Consider the following 21,546-nt stretch of genomic DNA (forward strand, 5'->3'; position numbering starts at 1 on the left):
TAAGAAGCGCTAATCACATCGATACTAATCGACTGAGAGAAACGTCAGTGTTGTTAATGAACCTGAGTTGTTGACGAAGACGATATTATATACTGGGTGACATTATCAGTATGATAACAACAGTATACAATCAATGTGCACATCACATCACATTCTTGTATCGATTGAATGATATGTAGATCAATCAAGTTCAATCCAATGAATTTCGCATAATAACAAATGGTGTTATTCGACACCTCACTAATTCACTTCACATGTGATCCGATGACACAAATTCTCTCAGATCGAATCGGCATACTAAATTCACAACACAGATGAGCATTTTGCATCAGTTTGATCACATTCTTCCTAATTTCAGTTTGTCTAGAGAATCTTCCAATCGTATCTACCATGCTCGAACATGTTTCGTGACAAGAGGACAATAATAACACACTGGCATCAACAACACATCCATTAGTCATGTCAATACATGTGAACATTTCACTGGTCCTTATCAAGTCTCACTCCATGGGATCTCGACTTTGGATCACAGGATTGTGTACATGTTCGATTCCACTGAAAACTGACAGTTGGTCACCGTGCATCAAGCTCTCATTTCATTATCATGATAAGATGATTTGACATACACAAATTAAACAAGTGTTAATCATTCGATTTGAAAATGTTGAAATTCGAAGATGGTGTAGAGTTGAATATTATTGCTTCACAACATTGTGCGATCAAATCTAACTGATTATGTAATGATAATATCTCATGCATAGGGAATGTGATGCATGTGATCGGTTGACACATCGTTTCCTACAAACTAAATATTTTTCACATCACATGATCGATATAAGCAATGCAACTACTCAACCTACTGTGTTGTGGATAATATAAACCGATTACACTTCCACAACTAATTAGATGAACAATGTCAGTCAATTTGTTCTTCCTCGTCACAGTAATTTCTTATCAAACTGTGTATCCAGTTGTGAGCATTCCTACAACAACTGAGATGAACAGCAATACCACTGCATCGAATAAATCATCAAGTCTACTGAATTGGAGAAATACAATCTCACAATGTGTTCGATTGTATATGGAACCAAATCAACTTGGTGATTGGTTTGATATATGTGATAGTAATGAGCTGCTCTCATCAACATTTGTTTGGAGAACCAAATCGATTTGTACAAGTGGAAATACGAATCCATTCAGAAAAACATATTGGTTAATATATGAGTAGGTTTGTCCAATTTGATATGATCCGTTGTGCGGTTTATGTTGTTAATGTGCATCTACGAAGCTTTGTCCACTTATCCGTTAATTCTATTCTCATGAAGTTATGTCACGGAATTCATTGAAAACCTCTGGAATTTAATAGTTATGCTTATAGATTGTAATTCATGATACAATCACAACCAACTGTCATGATGATTTCCGGTTCTCTATGTGGTACATCTTGTATTAGTATAAAGACAACATACTGTTTGGTGAATTTCCGTAAACTAACAAAATTGAAGATCACCATTCATTTTGTTGTGTAGAATTAAGAATTAGAATTAGTTGACTGGAGACACGAAAATAATTTCATTCAGTGATGATGAAGCGTTGTAGACCAGTCACTCTCTCTCTCTCTCTGTGTGGTACTACATTTCGTCTTTCCAATCAATGTTATCAGTTGATTCACGAAATTCAGTTGGTCGACTTGCTTTAGATATTCCGATTACATGACGAATGGAAAGAGTGTTTGCTTCGTTTTGAATATCTTCGGATAATAGGTAGGTAATTTGCCTAATTATCTGATGCTTCCATTGTCTCCTACCAAAGATCATCAAATGTGAAAATATGAATATAAAATGAGATAAGATCAGTGAGAATATCAGTTAATTTTGTACACCTTCGCTGTCCTCGTTGGTAATGTAAACACATATGGTTTTCAGCAGAACAAGTTATGTGTTTATCTGTGATCAAATGATGACTCGCAAATTGTGGTTCAGTTGATCTACACTTAAGCAGCATCCGTTGAATGAATAAATAATGTGTAGAGTAGTTCTAGAGCAAATACATTCCACAGAACTGTGATACTTTCAGATCTATAAATAAATTGAATTAATTATCATCATGATTAATTTATGATTTTCATATCTACTTTTGCACGATTTTATCCATCTTTATTTAGACGATCTCATTTCGCAGGACCTTACATACTACTCAGTGCCAGTAAATGTATTGACGATATAAATCAGTATAAACTTTCGGCAACTATGTCAATACTGATCTGTGTAGAGAAACTAACGGCAAAATGGGATGTGTTTGTTTCTTGTCAATATCCAAAACGACCATGGAGGGAATTTTCCCAGTAAACTGGCACTCTGATTATAAAATCATATCTAAATCTGGAACGTAATCAACTGATGGAGCAGACGCTTCCTCACTGGAAGAAATAGAAAGTTTGATAGATCTACAGGAAAACAGTGTCAACAATAAATAATTACAAGTACAATCTCTTCGTTTTAATTCCGTTCGTCAAATATTGAGGTGAATGCGGATATCAGTCTACTATGAGAAAAAGAGAGAGAGAGAGCTGAAAATGATGTTTGTAGTTGTTTTGAATCAATATCCCTCTTTTCCTTTTTTATTTTTGTTGTTGTTTAAATGATCTATAAATCTGTTAAGTAAATTAATCAATTATTTTAACTGATTTAATGCATAGCAACATAAATATTAGTATCCTTATAATTTCCTATAGTTTAAAAAAGAATTCAATAAATGATAATGTAACAAATCATTATCACAATTCTTTTGTTTTATTATTACTAATAGATTTAAATATATGATAGTTTCTATCGTATCGAATATGATCAGATCATTTATTGATTGTTGTTATGAAAAGGAATTGAAAAAACAAAGATCTATACAAAGTACAAATAGAGGATCATTTGATGTAAACATCAAAACAGTTCTATTGTACAGAGTTAAGATGTGGAGAACTATTATAAACATTGGATAGTGGATAGCAGTGGAATCCAGTTTGACGCGCGTTTCATCCTGTTTGGGACTCGTCAGATGGATATACCTGCATCTCAGAGTTGATGTTCACTCTGAGACTCGAACTCAGTACAGTTCGCTTCAAACGCCATCCCGTTTATAAGCATCTTTGTTTATAATGTTTGTAAATTAAGGCAATATCGAGGCATACGCACAGTATGCACATATGCCAATAAGAGACTGATCAAATTCAGTCCTAAAACATCAATGGGACCATTCAAGTAAAACAATATCAAGTGTATTATAGACATTATTTAAAAAGTACAAGTGTTTATAAACAATTGTCTATGTAAGATATTCAATATCCGTTGGTCGGGTACTATCAACAACAACAACCTACTGTGAGAGAGAACAAAAGATGTTGAAGGTGGAATAGGACATACATTGTTGAAATCATCAAAGTACATCACCAATCAAGTCCTAACTTGGGATCATGAAGGGAAACGGAAAAGAGGAAGACCAAAGAACAGACTATATTGGGCATTGGAAGCAGACATCGAAAGAATGAATAATAACTGGAAAAAGCTGGAAAGGATTGCTCAGGACAGAGTAGGTTGGATAATACTGGTCAGTAGTCTGTTATCCGTATAGGGTAACAGTCATAAGTAAGTAACTTTCTACTCAATTTAACTAAGTAATAACTTGAGCATTAAATTTTCATTTAAATTATCATGTCAATTAGTTTCTTATAGAAACAATGATAAATAAAGTATACTTAAATAAAATATTTCAAATACGATTAACCTTGGGACATTTGCTAGATTAATATCAGAAAGGGTTTCTGTGGATATTATAGTAATTTCAATAGTTGACATCATGAGTCAGTTGATGCTAGACCATCATGGAAGACCTGAAAGTTCTGGACAGCCGTTTTTCCTATTGTGAAACTCCTCAGCAGTGCTCATTGATGATCCTCCTTCGCAATATTCGAACTCAGAACCTTTTAGTCTAGCGTGCGACCGCTTACTCGATTATTAATCAGTATTCCAATGTAAAAAATCGGATAATCAAACATTGGAAAGAAAATATCAATGAACCAATGGACAGTTATTGATTGAGATTTATAAACGGTAAACATTTAGGAATATTAAGCTTTAACAATAATGAAAATCTATAGTAATTTTGAACAGTCCCAACTTATTGATTGATCAAATTCATAAGTTACAATAAGAATCAATGAATGAAGGAAAATCTTTGACATGGACTAGTAAGTTTCAATTCTCAACTGATTGACAATTCATTTAACGAAAAATCGTCAATATATCATCTGTTTTGCTTTTTTATCAGTTAATGTAGTTCATCTACTAACTATTGGTTTATGAATCTTGCATTGTAGCACAATGTTTATATGTAGAACAGTTATACTACGTAATCATTTAAACTGTAGTAGATAATTATCAGAAGGGGTTTTGTGGAGATTTTAGTAATTTTATAGTTAAATTCATAAGTAAATTAAAGCTAGACTGCCATAGAAAACCTAGAAACACTGGACGGTCGTTTCGTCCTAGTATGGGATTCCTCAACAGTGCGCATCCACGATCAAGTGCTTCCAGGTTTCCCATGGTGGTCTAGCTTCAATTGACTAATGAATTCAACTATAAAGTTACTAAAATTTCCACAAAAACTCCCTTTGATATTAATCAATCTATGCTCATTAATGACTGGCTACGAGATGTATTTCTTGGAGTTCTAGTGAGAATCAGTGATCAGTGGTGTTCAACCTGGTCTGTTGTGAGGTAGTAACTCAGTGAAGAGAATGACGGATGTGTCGCTCAATTTCGTGGATTATTTGAAGTTAGATATTAACACCGTTAGATGCTGTCTCAGTGGTGTAGTAAATAACTTAACAATTGAGCCTTAGATCCATTAGCCAAAAGTTCAGAACTTCAACTACTCAATTAATACATTAATTTTTACAACAACAAAAAACAATAACCACTACTTAGTATAAGATGTTATTAACTACTAATAAATAACTTATCTACAACTCCATAATGTCAAAGTAGTATTGCACCAACATAAAGTACACCATTTATCCTACAACACTATTCACAACTTATATATAAAGAATCATTTCCCTCATATCCTCGTCAACTCTAATCATTAACAATCTAACTGACATTGACATATTCAAATAAACGTGAGAAATGATTTCAAAAGTAAATCATCATTATTATTCATTAAAACAAAACATATTCAGATATTCATTGTCAATTAATATAACTATGTATAAACATGTATCTATTTTGACTTAAAATAACCACACAAAAAAAAACAACAAAACTATCCATGAAGACCTTTTACAACTGTCATTCAACATTCAATCTTCTATTCCTTTTTTTCCGCTTATTTCTATTATATCTATCTACTTACCTACTTACCTACCTATCTATCTATCTATCATTCTACCTAGCGAAATTATCATTCAAGACATGTCAATATGTTTCTCACAGTAGAGGTAGTTTTATTCGATTTATTTCTAAATATCAATGATAGTAACTTTAAATGTGAAATGTTCTTCTTTTACAAGGACGATGACAACAGTGTAAAAATTGAAAAAAGAATAACAACAACAAAAATAAACAAACAATAAAGTATGACGGAGAAAACAGGAGAAAACATGTGAGATCATGTAGAAAAACAATTAGAGAAGGTGGTAATTTGACACGAAAATCATGACACTATATTAACTAACCCTTTCTATTTTTTAATTACTGGTATTACATTCAAACATTTAATGATGATAATAATTTCGTACTAAGATATGGAATGTTAGGTAAAACTTTCAATGAACTCATTCTATATGTCAATGGTTGAAATCATGAGTCAGTTTAAGCTGGACCATCATGGAAAACCTGGAAGAACTGGACGGCCATTTCGTCCTATTGTAGGACTCCTCAGCATTGGGCATCCACGATCTCGGCCCCCGCCAGATTCGAATCCAGGACCTATCAGTCTCACGCGCAAGCGCTTGATGTTTAGAACTGCAACCGATCAATAGTTATCTAAGTTGTGGGCCAAGGCAATTTTACATTGGTTTTCAAGAGAACCAGACACCATCCAGACTTTCACATGAAAACCCAAACAGTACAACTCAATTCCGTCTAATAGGAGAGCTGGACACCGTCTAGGCCTAAATTTTATAACCCACACAGTACAGCTCAATTCCACTTCACAGGAGAACCAGACACTGTATATTCCTTAACACTACAATCTGAATAGTACAGCTCAATCCTGTGGCTCAACCACATAGGTACCAAGCACACTGGTGGACCAATGGAAAAATTCAAACAAACAATATCAAATGAATTTGAACTTTAGTCTATTGTACAAACAGGTGGTTATCAGGACTCAGTAGTTAACTGGATAATGGGATGGCTATTGAAGAAAACAGTACTGAATTTAAGTGCGATGTAGGTAAATTCAGGTGACGAGTTCGAAATAATATAAAACTTGCGTTTTGGATTCCATTGCTAGTCATCATACATCATTCCTTGGTTTCTATGAACTGTTTTATAGAATGATTCTTTTACTATAGTTTATTTCTCTACGAATCAATATGTTTTTGTTCCTGTTGTGGTATATGCTACTTATATCAACAGATATAAGTAGTATGTATCATCAATCGAATATGAAATGTTTAAAGGCAGAAGGTTAAGAAGATCGAATATAAAAGAACGAGAATAGAGAATGACTAGTGTGAAATTGAAAGAAAAATGGAGTTTAAGATGATTGATTGACATTTTGCAAATGAAGTATTTAATGTATGGTTCTTAGATTGCACTTAGGTATTCTGTAATTTTGTACTCAAATACATGCGATTGCCCCCTTGTTGTGTTCTCGTTCATTACACTATAACTTAGTGTTATTACTATTATTATCATTATTATTACTTCTGTCAAGGCATTAGTTCTCGTTATGTTGATACATATATGTATATAATATAAAATGGTGCACGTAATGCTGAGTCACCTAGACTGGTGACCACATTGCAACATGGTCGATAGGATTCGATCTGTACTAAGAAGGACCTGACATACATGACATTGATCAATACCCAGTGACCAATCAAATGTTAATTTGTATATGATATTTATATTGAAAAAACACAATGTCATTTACCGTAAAGAATAGAAGTTAATACTATACGTGCGGTATGAGCTACTTTTATCCACATAAGTAGTATAGAACGATGGTCAGGAATAGAATATATTTCAGTAGGTGATCTAGAAGGAACACAACAGGAACAGAAATTAATTAATATGAAAATACACAAACAGTGAATTCAGAGACAATGGACTGAGATTTGCAAAAGGAACAGTCAAGTTTGAGACAATGGATTGATAATTTGCAAATTAACTATTTTACTGTATGGTTCTCGGATTTCAATGAGATATTCTATAATTTCGTGTTCATATACATACAGTTGTCCTCATTTGTGTTCTTGTTCAGAACATACGTATCACTGATGTATTACGAAGAAATTCAATTGTCGTTTCATTTATTCATAAATATTGAAAATATTATTGGATTGATGATTAAATATGTAATCAACAGATAGATAGATAGATGTTGAACTTACATTCAACTATGTATATGCACTTGTATACATACTACTAACATTATCATTAAACCATATGTTGTTACTAAAGAAAAATTCACAAACACCTAATCTATCACGTTTATTCATGCTTTCATTTAGGTTTAAGAAATGAAAGAAAGAAAGAAAGAAGGAAAAAGAGAGAAGAAAATAAAACACACGGCGAACAAAGGAAGAGCATAAGAAGAGAGAAAGAGAAAAGGCCAGAAATGAATAGAAAACGGAAATGGCAAAAATGAAAGAAAAAAATAAAGGAATTATGAATGTGTTTATTTACACAAGATCATATTTGTTTACACAACCAGTGTTTCTATTCTATATGCTTTCAGGTTTCTTAAAGTTAAAAAAACATAGTAACCCAAACCTATATATATATACAGCTGAATATTTATGTATCAGTGTGTGTGTGTGTGTATGTGTGTGATAATGTGTTTATATGTTAGGAGTCTTTAGATTATTTTATGAATTCTTCACCTACATAAAGTGAATTCCGTATTATCAGTTATTGGGAATATCGTAGTCAAATGAATAAATTTGTTTTATCTAATATATATAATAAAATTACTATAATATCCACAAATACCCTTTCTGATCTTAATGAACATATGATCATTAGTGACTGGATTTAAGAGATATTTCTTGGAGTTCTAGTGAGAAGCGTTGATCAATGGAGTTCAATTGGATCTGTTGTGAGATATTAACTCACTGGAGACAATGATGGATGTGCTGTTCGATTTTGTGGATTATTTGAAGTTAGACATTAATACCATTAGATGCCGGCTATGTGGTCCAGTGATTAAGCACTCGCGCGCTTAGGACGAAACGGCCATCGAATGCTTCCAGGCTTTCCACGGTGGTCTAGCTTCAATTGACTAATGATCTTAACTATTGAAATTACTACAATCTCTACAAAACCCCTTCTGATATTAATCATCATATGCTCATTAGTGACTGGTTTCAAGAGGTATTAACTGGAGTTATAGTGAGAAACAGTGATCAGTGGTGTTCGACTGGGTCTGTTGTGAGATAGTAACTCATTGGAGACAATGATAGATGTGTAAGTAAGTAAGTAAGTAAGTAAGTAAGTAAGTAAGTAAGTAAGTAAGTAAGTAAGTAAGTAAGTAAGTAAGTAAGTAAGTAAGTAAGTAAGTAAGTAAGTAAAGTAAGGGCAAGTAAGTAAGTAAGTAAGTAAGTAAGTAAGTAAGTAAGTAAAAGATGCAATATAAGCCTTACAGAAGTTGGACAGTCTTCTAATATTATGTATTATGTATATATATATATATATATATATATATATATATATATATTTATATGATGTATTGAAGAAGGCATACTAAATTATGTAGTTTAACTAACAAATTGTTATAGTAACAACTAACATTGAGGAAGTCACATAGTTGATTGTATATAGAAAATAGTGCATTATATTAATAATTTTTTAATCACTATTAACATAAATCTCACTAGTCAATGTGTTTACACATTCTCCAAAGCCAACGTGTATCAGTCCAATTCAACCAGAACATATCAAATATCGATGCGTAATTTATTATGTAAAATACAGTAAACTACAAGGTAGTATAACTTTCACTGATTTCTCGTTATTTATTTTATCTTGAATGTAATAGAGAAGTTTATCCGTAAGGCTCCATGTCACTTTGACTTGGATCTTTGTTTGGTCTGTTCAGCAAAACATGTACTACAAAATGCCTTCCAAATATTTGGTCTATACTATTTTGTTGACCACTAGGTAGCTGAATGAAAACTAATCATCATCAGTATTCAAATATTTGTTCTTGAGAGTACCAATACTCTCACACATGTGTCAAAATAATCTCTTCACATTGGTTTATTTTGCTAATGAACATTACATTTAAACATTACTCCAACCACCAATTCATTGAGTACTCTTATAACCGACTAGCATCCACAATGGCACATGAATCAATATCTCACTAATCTAACGCTTCTCAACAAATCTATCACACTTTGTTTATTGAACTAAGTGATGGTGAAGAGGAGAATGATGTTATTAGTTGGATATTTGCATGCTGGCTTTAATGTTGTTTCTTGATCCCCATCGGTCATGCATTACAATCAAATTTGCCTAATATTGCTTACCAGCAACAAAACACACCATTCATGAGAACTACGTCATGCAATGTATTATGTAACTGAGTCAACCACAGAAAATCACTCATACACATTCCAATATTTCATATACACATAACTCACATCATCATGTGCACAAGCACATTTTGGTGTATCATAACGAAATAGTTAGTGGTAATTAGGCATCGATATAGTTGTTGCACGAAATCCATCATTGAAACCATAATCACAGAGAAACATTTACCATCACAGCGTTGACTGACATAGATCATTTCTATTTATTCAGTGTCACCAATTCTCTTTCACTCTAAATATCTGGTTTTCATTTTACATGGGAGAATATTATTCTATGCTAATTCCAAATATTCACATATCAAAATCTCTCTCCTGTTCGCATCCAGTTATTGGAAACATAATTATGGACAGTGATAAGTAATTATAAATCAAAGTCTGAGTGGACATTAATTGAGGTGAAATGTAGACAGTTTGATCACAGTTGTGCTTTGAGATTCTGTGCTCTTCATAGAATAACCCCTGACCTTATGCGAGTTCATTGCACATTGTTCTATAGAAAATTCACTAAGAAAAACAGCTACGCAATGTTTGCTGGTTTTCAATAGTTGTTTATCCACGATCAGTCAGCTAGTCATTTATTGAGTCAGTCAATCAATTTGTAAGTAAAATTATATACAAAATCTGACAATATCTACTATATCTCGGTACTAGAAATTTACTCTATCGAATATAATTGCATTGCATAGTTTAATGGACAAAGTATATACCTATTATATAGTGTGATAGCACAACGGAGTATTGTTCAAATTTAAACGTAATTTAAAATCGACAACTCAATTAGTATGATACTCATATCGCTAATCATTTTCTTCTCTTATCTTGAACAAAATCCTTCGAAGTGTATCCGCTAACTTTGTGCAATATAAGCAATAAACGTTTACCTAAATTAATGTTTGGCTACATGCGATCTTTCATGTGGATATTCAAAGTTCACAAGTCTCACTTTTAAGCTAACCGGTAAATGCTTATTAGTATAAGATGAAAACAATTCAATTCACCATGTAAACTACCTATGCAATCTATTCAACTTGTATACGAGTCAAGTTAAGAATAAGATAAAAGGGATGACATAACTATATTTGACATCAGATAATGTGATCAAATGAAAGGATTGTAATAAGTGAATTATCCATGAAAACTCCTTTCCTAATTCACTAATAAACATTCAAGTGTCCTGAAATTCCTGTTTTCCCTGTCTTATGTCTCATTTTTTCAACAGACTAAGAAGCATGTAAGCAGTTAACAGAGTGAATCAATATCGATCGATTCGAAATAAACAAGCTGTCTACAGTAAATTTCTACAGAGTATTAGGATACTTCAAAGGGAGTAAACAATCAAATGAGATAGGCGATACAACTGCAAACAGTAAAGTGGTTCGTAACTTCAGAAAAATCCACAATATTTAAGATGAGCAGTTCATTTCAACAAAGAAATCAGAGTAGAATGCTTTATTCTCATTCTCTTCTCTTCGATCATCTTAACATTCTAACTCCAGACATTTCACTTTCATTTGGTGATATGTACTACTCATGTCTGTCACCATCAATAGCATATAACACAGCTTGATTAAGATGTCCCACATAAATCAGTCGGATAATTTTTAAATATTTTTAGAGTTTCCTAGCTGCTAGAATTCAGAAGTAACTAGCTACTTGTAGCATGCTGTCGAGTCGCGGTTGACTATGAACACCGCTACCAAGGAACGCGTGTCAAAATATCCATAAAATCCCCTGGAAGACAAATATCAGAAGGCAGTTAATGGACCAAGTCGAGATATGTTTGCTGGCGATCTCGTGGTAACGAAAGGATACCGAGATCGTGCCAGGATACAAGCTTGGTTACAGAACGTAACCAAATTCGCGCGAGGTCACAATCGAAGTGTAAGTATAATGGATGTTTTTAGCACAGCTAAACAAAAGCACATTAAAACAGTCACTGGTACAACTGGTTATAATAATAATTGTTTTCAATAAACCAATCGTATTCTCGTGATAAAAGTGAGTCACTTCATACTCGTCACTTGATTATATTGTAGATGAAATCCGTTTTTCAATAAAGTACAATAGAATCTGGAGCAAAAATAGCTTCAATGCGCCTCAAGGCTCCTAATTGGTTACAAACACTGCTTAAAAGATGCTAACATGGAGGAAGGAAAGGAGTCAGAAAACCGAAATTATGTGAGTATTATGGTGGTGCCGTATACTCTGATATACATGGTTAAACACAAATTTACAGTTTTACCAAAATCTTTCATGACAAACTAAGCAACTGAAGCACTTTATCAATTTTTTTCTTTCATTCCAATAGTCTGTGTACTGTACGCAGAATAGATCGAAGTAAATGAATTAAATAAGATAACATGGCTATACGGCAAATTGTAGGAAACCAGACAAACATCCTGATTTACAAAACCTTACGTGGAAACATCGAATAAATAGGAGTAGCTCATTACTATCACATATATCAAACCAATCACCAAGTTGATTTGGTTCCATATACAATCGAACACATTGTGAGATTGTATTTCTCCAATTCAGTAGACTTGATGATTTATTCGATGCAGTGGTATTGCTGTTCATCTCAGTTGTTGTAGGAATGCTCACAACTGGATACACAGTTTGATAAGAAATTACTGTGACGAGGAAGAACAGATTGACTGACATTGTTCATCTAATTAGTTATGGACGTGAAATCGGTTTATATTATCCACAACACAGTAGGTTGAGTAGTTGCATTGCTTATATCGATCATGTGATGTGAAACATATTTAGTTTGTAGGAAACGATGTGTCAACCGATCACATGCATCACATTCTCTATGCATGAGATATTATCATTACATAATCAGTTAGATTTGATCGCACAATGTTGTGAAGCAATAATATTCAACTCTACACCATCTTCAAATTTCAACATTTTCAAGTTGAATGATTAACACTTGTTTAATTTGTGTATATCAAATCATCTTATCATGAAAATGATATGAGAGCTTGATGCACGGTGACCAACTGTCAGTTTTCAGTGGAATCGAACATGTACACAACCTTGTGATGTGAAGAGGAATTCGCATGGAGTGAGACTTCATGAGGACCAGTGAAATGCTCATATGAATTAACATGAATATTGAGTTTGTTGTTGTTTTTGTTGTGTTATTATTGTCTTCTTGTCACGGACCATGTTGGAGCATGGTAGATACGATTGGAAGATTCTCTAGACAAACTGAAATTAGGAAGAATGTGATCGAACTGATGCAAAATGCTCATCTGTGTTGTGAATTTAGTATGCCGATTTGATCTTAGAGAATTTGTGGTAATCGATCACATGTGAAGTGAATGAGTGAGGTGTGGAATGACACCTATTTGTTATTTTGCAAAATTCATTGGACTAAACTTGATTGATCTACATATCATCCAATCGGTACAAGAATGTGATGTGATGTGCACATTAATTGTATACTGTTGTTGTGATACTGAAAATGTCACCCAGTATATAATATTGTCTTCGTTAACAACTCAGGTTCAATAACAACACTGACGTTTCTCTCAGTCGATTAGTATCGATGTGATTCACGCTTCTTAATCAATAGAATAATTCTAATTGACTTCAGATTTCGATGGCTTATCGATTGGATTTGTGAAACAACTTGATTATCGATCACTTATTTATTGTCTAGAGGTTTCCTGAAACATCTTAGAATATCTCTTAGAATCCTCTCAATTCAGCTTGTTTCCCTCCTAGTGTTCATTCGACTACGACCACTCTCCCTAAACGGTATTGTTTTGGAGATCTAAATATGAATTTATTAGTGTACGAATTGTGTAGTGATATCGCTTACTTGGTGATTGCATTGCTGAAACAAATATGGAAGTTCTACAGATAAGATATCTCTCTATAACCCTGAATAAATAACTCATTTTTCCCTAATAGATGATAGTAATAATGATAATAATGATAATGAACTGTTTCGAACTGTCGCATACTCTGACACCCATCAATTATGTCATACATTTTGTTCATGCACATCCAGAACACTTCACCTCGTGCAATTCATTTCAACTAGATAATACTTTACTGAAATAACAAAAGAAATCATACCATTGAAATCATGTCACTCTCAGTGTCAACTTGTAATGCGTTAATCTACACAATTGTTAAAAGTCTTGAAATTGTTAATTAAAATGTAATTGTTGATTAGTGATAGCATGATAGCAATACAAGTGTCAAGTAATGATTTCACTTAGTAATAATATCGACATTTTCACTGTCTTTCTCTGATGAACCTGGGTCAAATTCATTAGGTGTTTCGTCCCCAGAATTCCACTCCTGATTCAGTGCATCAACAATATTTTCCCCACTTTCATCAGACATCCTCGTTGACTCTCGTGGTATATTACAAGGTGAATGAACACTGTTTCTAGGCCATGTTAAACACTTCATTATGGATCCAACTGATCGTAGTCCACCTCGACGAATGACTGTAACACATGTATCTGGTTGAACTAGTATATATCGACCACGAAACATCACTTGCCTGTAAACAAGTACACAGTAATAAGAATACACATGTGACTGACTACATGGAAGTTTCAATATTGGTAAAACTGTTTGGAAAACAAACCACTTGAAATTATTTACCTTACATTGAACATCTGCAGTTATGCACGGACTAAACATGTTGAATAAAATTTCCAACGAAATGAAGCATACCAATGATCGTCATTATCTTCTCAACTTACCATCCGATATCCATTTTATACACAAATTAATAATGTAGTCGACTTCCAATCACAACTTACCATCCTAATGCTTGAACAAATACAAGATGACAGATGTATGTGCTTGAGTTTCCCAGTGTTGATGTTCATGACTACATTGGAATACACTTGATGGGCATATGTACATGCTGAGTGCACTATCTCGACATTGTCCTTTGTTAAAAGCACCAAATGGAATATCATGTGCTACTGGGATTCGTCTACTTCCTTCCATCTAATGGTCTTAGAGAAACACATTAACTGTTTTGATATGCATAATTTATTACATGTGAACATTTGCACAGCTTTCCATACAACTAGGCTGAAAGAAATCCTTACATACAGTAATTTCCTATGTGAACTAATTGATGAACTCGATCGGAAATTTGTCTTCCATTTCACACATACTATTCTATGCTCAAAACAGCTGAATGAAAATGCCTCAAGTTTAATACACTAACAAACATTATTCAATCCGGTTTACCGAAAATGCTCAAAACAATGCATCGAGTGCATCAAATGACTGAAATTTCATTCACCACATAATATTCCATGTTGTCGAGTGGAACATCACTGTTTTACTTCCACTCAGCTTCCTTATTCGGTGTAAAATTTCCAGTAGTTAATTGAATTGATAATAAACAAGATTAACATCATCTGATGCAGTGAAGTGACTACTTAGTCAATCCTTCGAGAATGTCCTCAGTAGACTGTGTGACTCAATGTAGAAAATCAAGTCAATGAAGAGACATTTTCCTAATGAAGTTAATCAAATCATGTTTACTACTGATTCGGTTTACATTGTTGTTGGATACTGTGATATTCTGCTGGAATCAACATTGCAACAAGATGTTAATGGAATTTTGTAATTTCATCGTGAACATGGACGAACAATATCATCGTAACGAGCAACACTAAACAATTTGGCATTGTTCTTGATGAAATAGTGAAATCAACCATTGTGGGTCTGTTTATATCATTCATGTCAAAAGAATAAGGTGAAGTGTAGGATTTACGTGTGATTGTTTCGTGACGATTATGGGTTTCTAAATAAATAATATATTTGTAATATCTCAATGAGTCGAAATTTAGATTTTTCTGACTTTTCGTGACTTAGTGTAAGTCACTTCTTCAGAGAATAAATAACCTAATTAAAATTAATCCAAGTATAAATAGCACGTTGGAACAATGCAAGAATAATATTGGATCAATCAAAAACAGGTCTGAACAAGTTAATGTCATGTCATTCCGGTCAAGATGATTCATAAGCGATCTGTATGTAAATTTGTGCGTGTGGGTATTGTTCGATAAGATTTAAAGAATAAGGTTAAATGCGAGTGCATTGTATTAGTTTATGCTACTATATCTAACTAGATCACACGTATTCTTTAATTGGATGTCGATAAAATTAATTCACAGTAACATGATATGACCTATATAAAATAGCATATATAATGCAACTACTCGACCTACTGTGTTGTGCATAATATAAACCGATTTCACGTCCATAACTAATTAGATGAACAATGTCAGTCAATCTGTTCTTCCTCGTCACAGTAATTTCTTATCAAACTGTGTATCCAGTTGTGAGCATTCCTACAACAACTGAGATGAACAGCAATACCACTGCATTGAATAGATCATCAAGTCTACTGAATTGGAGAAATACAATCTCACAATGTGTTCGATTGTATATGGAACCAAATCAACTTGGTGATTGGTTTGATATATGTGATAGTAATGAGCTGCTCTCATCAACATTTGTTTGGAGAACCAAATCGATTTGTACAAGTGGAAATACGAATCCATTCAGAAAAACATATTGGTTAATATATGAGTAGGTTTGTCCAATTTGATATGATCCGTTGTGAGGTTTATGTTGTTAATGTGGATCTACGAAGCTTTGTCCACTTATCCGTTAATTCTATTCTCATGAAGTTATGTCACGGAATTCCTTGAAAACCACTAGAATTTAATAGTTATGCTTATAGTTTGTAATTCATGATACAATCACAACCAACTGTCATGATGATTTCCGGTTCTCTATGTGGTACATCTTGTATTGGTATACAGACAACATACTGTTTGGTGAATTTCCGTAAACTAACAAAATTGAAGATCACCATTCATTTTGTTGTGTAGAATTAAGAATTAGAATTAGTTGACTGGAGACACGAAAATAATTTCATTCAGTGATGATGAAGCGTTGTAGACCAGTCTGTGTGTGTGTGTGTATGTGTGTGGTGATGCATTTCGTCTTTCCAATCAATGTTATCAGTTGATTCACGAAATTCAGTTGGTCGACTTGCTTTAGATATTCCGATTAAATGACGAATGGAAAGAGTGTTTGCTTCGTTTTGAATATCTTCGGATAATAGGTAGGTAATTTGCCTAATTATTTGATGCTTCCATTGTCTCCTACCAAAGATCATCAAATGTGAAAATATGAATATAAAATGAGATAAGATCAGTGAGAATATCAGTTAATTTTGTACACCTTCGCTGTCCTCGTTGGTAATGTAAACACATATGGTTTTCAGCAGAACAAGTTATGTGTTTATCTGTGATCAAATGATGACTCGCAAATTGTGGTTCAGTTGATCTACACTTAAGCAGCATCCGTTGAATGAATAAATAATGTGTAGAGTAGTTCTAGAGCAAATACATTCCACAGAACTGTGATACTTTCAGATCTATAAATAAATTGAATTAATTATCATCATGAATAATTTATGATTTTCATATCTACTTTTGCACGATTTTATCCATCTTTGTTTAGACGATCTCATTTCGCAGGACCTTACATACTACTCAGTGCCAGTAAATGTATTGACGATATAAATCAGTATAAACTTTCGACAACTATGTCAATACTGATCTGTGTAGAGAAACTAACGGCAAAATGGGATGTGTTTGTTTCTTGTCAATATCCAAAACGACCATGGAGGGAATTTTTCCCAGTAAACTGGCACTCTGATTATAAAGTCATATCTAAATCTGGAACGCAATCAGCTGATGGAGCCGAAGTTTCCTCACTGGAAGAAATAGAAAGTTTGTTGGAACTACAGAAGAACAGTGTCAACAATAAATAATTACAAGTACAATCTCTTCGTTTTAATTCCGTTCGTCAAATATTGAGGTGAATGCGGATATCAGTCTAGTATGAGAGAGGGAGAGAGAGAGAGAGAGAGAGAGAGAGAGAGAGCTGAAAATGATGTTTGTAATTGTTTTGAATCAATGGACGTAATTAGTTTGATCAGAATCACGATGAATATTGACTGATATTTATGACGGATAAGAGTTCAATTTCCACTGTTAATGGTGGGTGTTAGTGGGAAAAGTGAATGTTAAACACCAAGTTTCATGAATACGAAAATTATGGTGTTCTAAACAATTTAACCTCCTAGTTCACCAACATTAATTAAGCTGGTTGATAATCATCGAGTTGTGAAAATATAACTTGTCAGTCCACGTCGTTCCAATCAGTAAAATTTCAATGCAGTGTTGTTCAATGTTCCAACAGAGAGTTGACCGAGAGAGTAGTACAGATTGTTTTGTAAGAACGTGGCATTTATCCAATTCTCTGTTGTAAGTGAACATTCTGTTCTCCAGAGTTATTTATCATGACCTACTATTTGAAATGTCATTGTAAATAACGTACAGTTATCATATGAATAATGAATTTGTATAGGTACATAATGAATGATTTCCACTCACTGGTCAATGAGAATGACTCTACAAATAATTGATGGTTACTGTGAGAACTCATAGACGTTCAACACATTAACCAAATTTGGTTTTGAGGGAACACATATGCTAGACTGAATTGCAGATTAAAAAGAAATAACTACACTCTTTTATTGATTAGGTATTTCACTTATCTTACCATACTACTTGGTATTGTACAGTAGATTAAATGATTATCAATCAATTTGAAGCCTTCCTCTCTGATTTCTTTGTTGAAATGAACTGCTCATCTTAAATATTGTCGATTTTTCTGAAGTTTCGAACCACTTTATTGTTTGTAGTTGTATCGCCTATCTCATTTGATTGTTTACTCCCTTTGAAGTATCCTAATACTCTGTAGAAATTTACTGTAGACAGCTTGTTTATTTCGAATCGATGGATACTGATTCACTCTGTTAACTGCTTACATGCTTCTTAGTCTGTTGAAAAAATGAGACATAAGACAGGGAAAACAGGAATTTCAGGACACTTGAATGTTTATTAGTGAATTAGGAAAGGAGTTTTCATGGATAATTCACTTATTACAATCCTTTCATTTGATCACATTATCTGATGTCAAATATAGTTATGTCATCCCTTTTATCTTATTCTTAACTTGACTCGTATACAAGTTGAATAGATTGCATAGGTAGTTTACATGGTGAATTGAATTGTTTTCATCTTATACTAATAAGCATTTACCGGTTAGCTTAAAAGTGAGACTTGTGAACTTTGAATATCCACATGAAAGATCGCATGTAGCCAAACATTAATTTAGGTAAACGTTTATTGCTTATATTGCACAAAGTTAGCGGATACACTTCGAAGGATTTTGTTCAAGATAAGAGAAGAAAATGATTAGCGATATGAGTATCATACTAATTGAGTTGTCGAATTTAAATTACGTCTAAATTTGAACAATACTCCGTTGTGCTATCACACTATATAATAGGTATATACTTTGTCCATTAAACTATGCAATGCAATTATATTCGATAGAGTAAATTTCTAGTACCGAGATATAGTAGATATTGTCAGATTTTGTATATAATTTTACTTACAAATTGATTGACTGACTCAATAAATGACTAGCTGACTGATCGTGGATAAACAACTATTGAAAACCAGCAAACATTGCGTAGCTGTTTTTCTTAGTGAATTTTCTATAGAACAATGTGCAATGAACTCGCATAAGGTCAGGGGTTATTCTATGAAGAGCACAGAATCTCAAAGCACAACTGTGATCAAACTGTCTACATTTCACCTCAATTAATGTCCACTCAGACTTTGATTTATAATTACTTATCACTGTCCATAATTATGTTTCCAATAACTGGATGCGAACAGGAGAGAGATTTTGATATGTGAATATTTGGAATTAGCATAGAATAATATTCTCCCATGTAAAATGAAAACCAGATATTTAGAGTGAAAGAGAATTGGTGACACTGAATAAATAGAAATGATCTATGTCAGTCAACGCTGTGATGGTAAATGTTTCTCTGTGATTATGGTTTCAATGATGGATTTCGTGCAACAACTATATCGATGCCTAATTACCACTAACTATTTCGTTATGATACACCAAAATGTGCTTGTGCACATGATGATGTGAGTTATGTGTATATGAAATATTGGAATGTGTATGAGTGATTTTCTGTGGTTGACTCAGTTACATAATACATTGCATGACGTAGTTCTCATGAATGGTGTGTTTTGTTGCTGGTAAGCAATATTAGGCAAATTTGATTGTAATGCATGACCGATGGGGATCAAGAAACAACATTAAAGCCAGCATGCAAATATCCAACTAATAACATCATTCTCCTCTTCACCATCACTTAGTTCAATAAACAAAGTGTGATAGATTTGTTGAGAAGCGTTAGATTAGTGAGATATTGATTCATGTGCCATTGTGGATGCTAGTCGGTTATAAGAGTACTCAATGAATTGGTGGTTGGAGTAATGTTTAAATGTAATGTTCATTAGCAAAATAAACCAATGTGAAGAGATTATTTTGACACATGTGTGAGAGTATTGGTACTCTCAAGAACAAATATTTGAATACTGATGATGATTAGTTTTCATTCAGCTACCTAGTGGTCAACAAAATAGTATAGACCAAATATTTGGAAGGCATTTTGTAGTACATGTTTTGCTGAACAGACCAAACAAAGATCCAAGTCAAAGTGACATGGAGCCTTACGGATAAACTTCTCTATTACATTCAAGATAAAATAAATAACGAGAAATCAGTGAAAGTTATACTACCTTGTAGTTTACTGTATTTTACATAATAAATTACGCATCGATATTTGATATGTTCTGGTTGACTGGAATGCGCCAACTGTTGTCTAGACTCACTGAAATTCAATATTTCCATCGTGACCTCAGCACTACCTTCTTGATCCTGATTGACTTGGCACTATCACTAAATTTCAACGTATATTCAGAAGGGTGGGAATGAAGAATAGGGACGATCCGATCAGGTTTGTATTGCTATTTGATCACTAAAGTTTATAGTTGAAATGAGCACATTGACTACAGTATTCCACTTTCTGAAGGTTTCCAAAATGTTTTCAGAACTTACATACAAATAGGGAAGTTCGACTGCTTATTTAATAATGTATGTCACGTAATTTAAAGATAAACTTCAGAATGCTTTATTCAGCTGACAACTGTGTGAACATAACAAGTCTATTAAATTCAAATTCATTTTACTCATTTGAAACTGGTACTTAGATAGCTGATACTTTAAGTAATGGACTGAGTCATACAAACTGGTGTGACGGTCCTTACTGATACAGGCAATGTCACAGCTATTTACAGGTATCTGAACTGTGTTGAGGTGCTCACAAGTCGTAATAGGGACAATGAACTGAGCAAGTTCCAATAAATATGTTTCGAGATTTGTGTTTGATCACCAAGCTATTTTGTAGATCAATTGAAAACCTGTACAAATTCATTATTCATATGAAAACTACACGTCATTTACAATGACATTTGAAATAGTAGGTTATGAAAAATACCTCTGTAGAACAGAATGTTCACTTACAACAGAGAATTGGATAAATGCCACGTTCTTACAAAACAATCTGTACTACTCTCTCGGTCAGCTGTCTGTTGGAACATTGTGCAACACTGAATTGAAATTTTACTGATTGGAACGACGTGGACTGACAAGTTATATTTTCACAACTCGATGACCATCTACCAGCTTAATTATTCGATTTTGTCCTCCAAACA

At 33.4% G+C, this 21,546-nt stretch overlaps 1 protein-coding gene across 1 annotated transcript; it reads left to right on the forward strand.

Annotated features, from left to right (window-relative positions):
- Nucleotides 1-16,053: 16,053 nt before the first annotated feature.
- MS3_00010035 (uncharacterized protein) lies at nucleotides 16,054-17,678 on the forward strand. Its single transcript, XM_051218372.1, has 2 exons — nucleotides 16,054-16,411; nucleotides 17,354-17,678. Exons 1-2 carry the CDS (start codon nucleotides 16,101-16,103, stop codon nucleotides 17,664-17,666), a joined length of 624 nt encoding a protein of 207 aa, XP_051073031.1. The 5' UTR covers nucleotides 16,054-16,100; the 3' UTR covers nucleotides 17,667-17,678.
- The last annotated feature ends 3,868 nt before the right edge of the window (nucleotides 17,679-21,546 follow it).

Source organism: Schistosoma haematobium, chromosome 1 (genome assembly GCF_000699445.3).
Source record: "Schistosoma haematobium chromosome 1, whole genome shotgun sequence".
In the NCBI taxonomy this organism is placed as follows: Eukaryota; Metazoa; Platyhelminthes; class Trematoda; order Strigeidida; family Schistosomatidae; genus Schistosoma; species Schistosoma haematobium.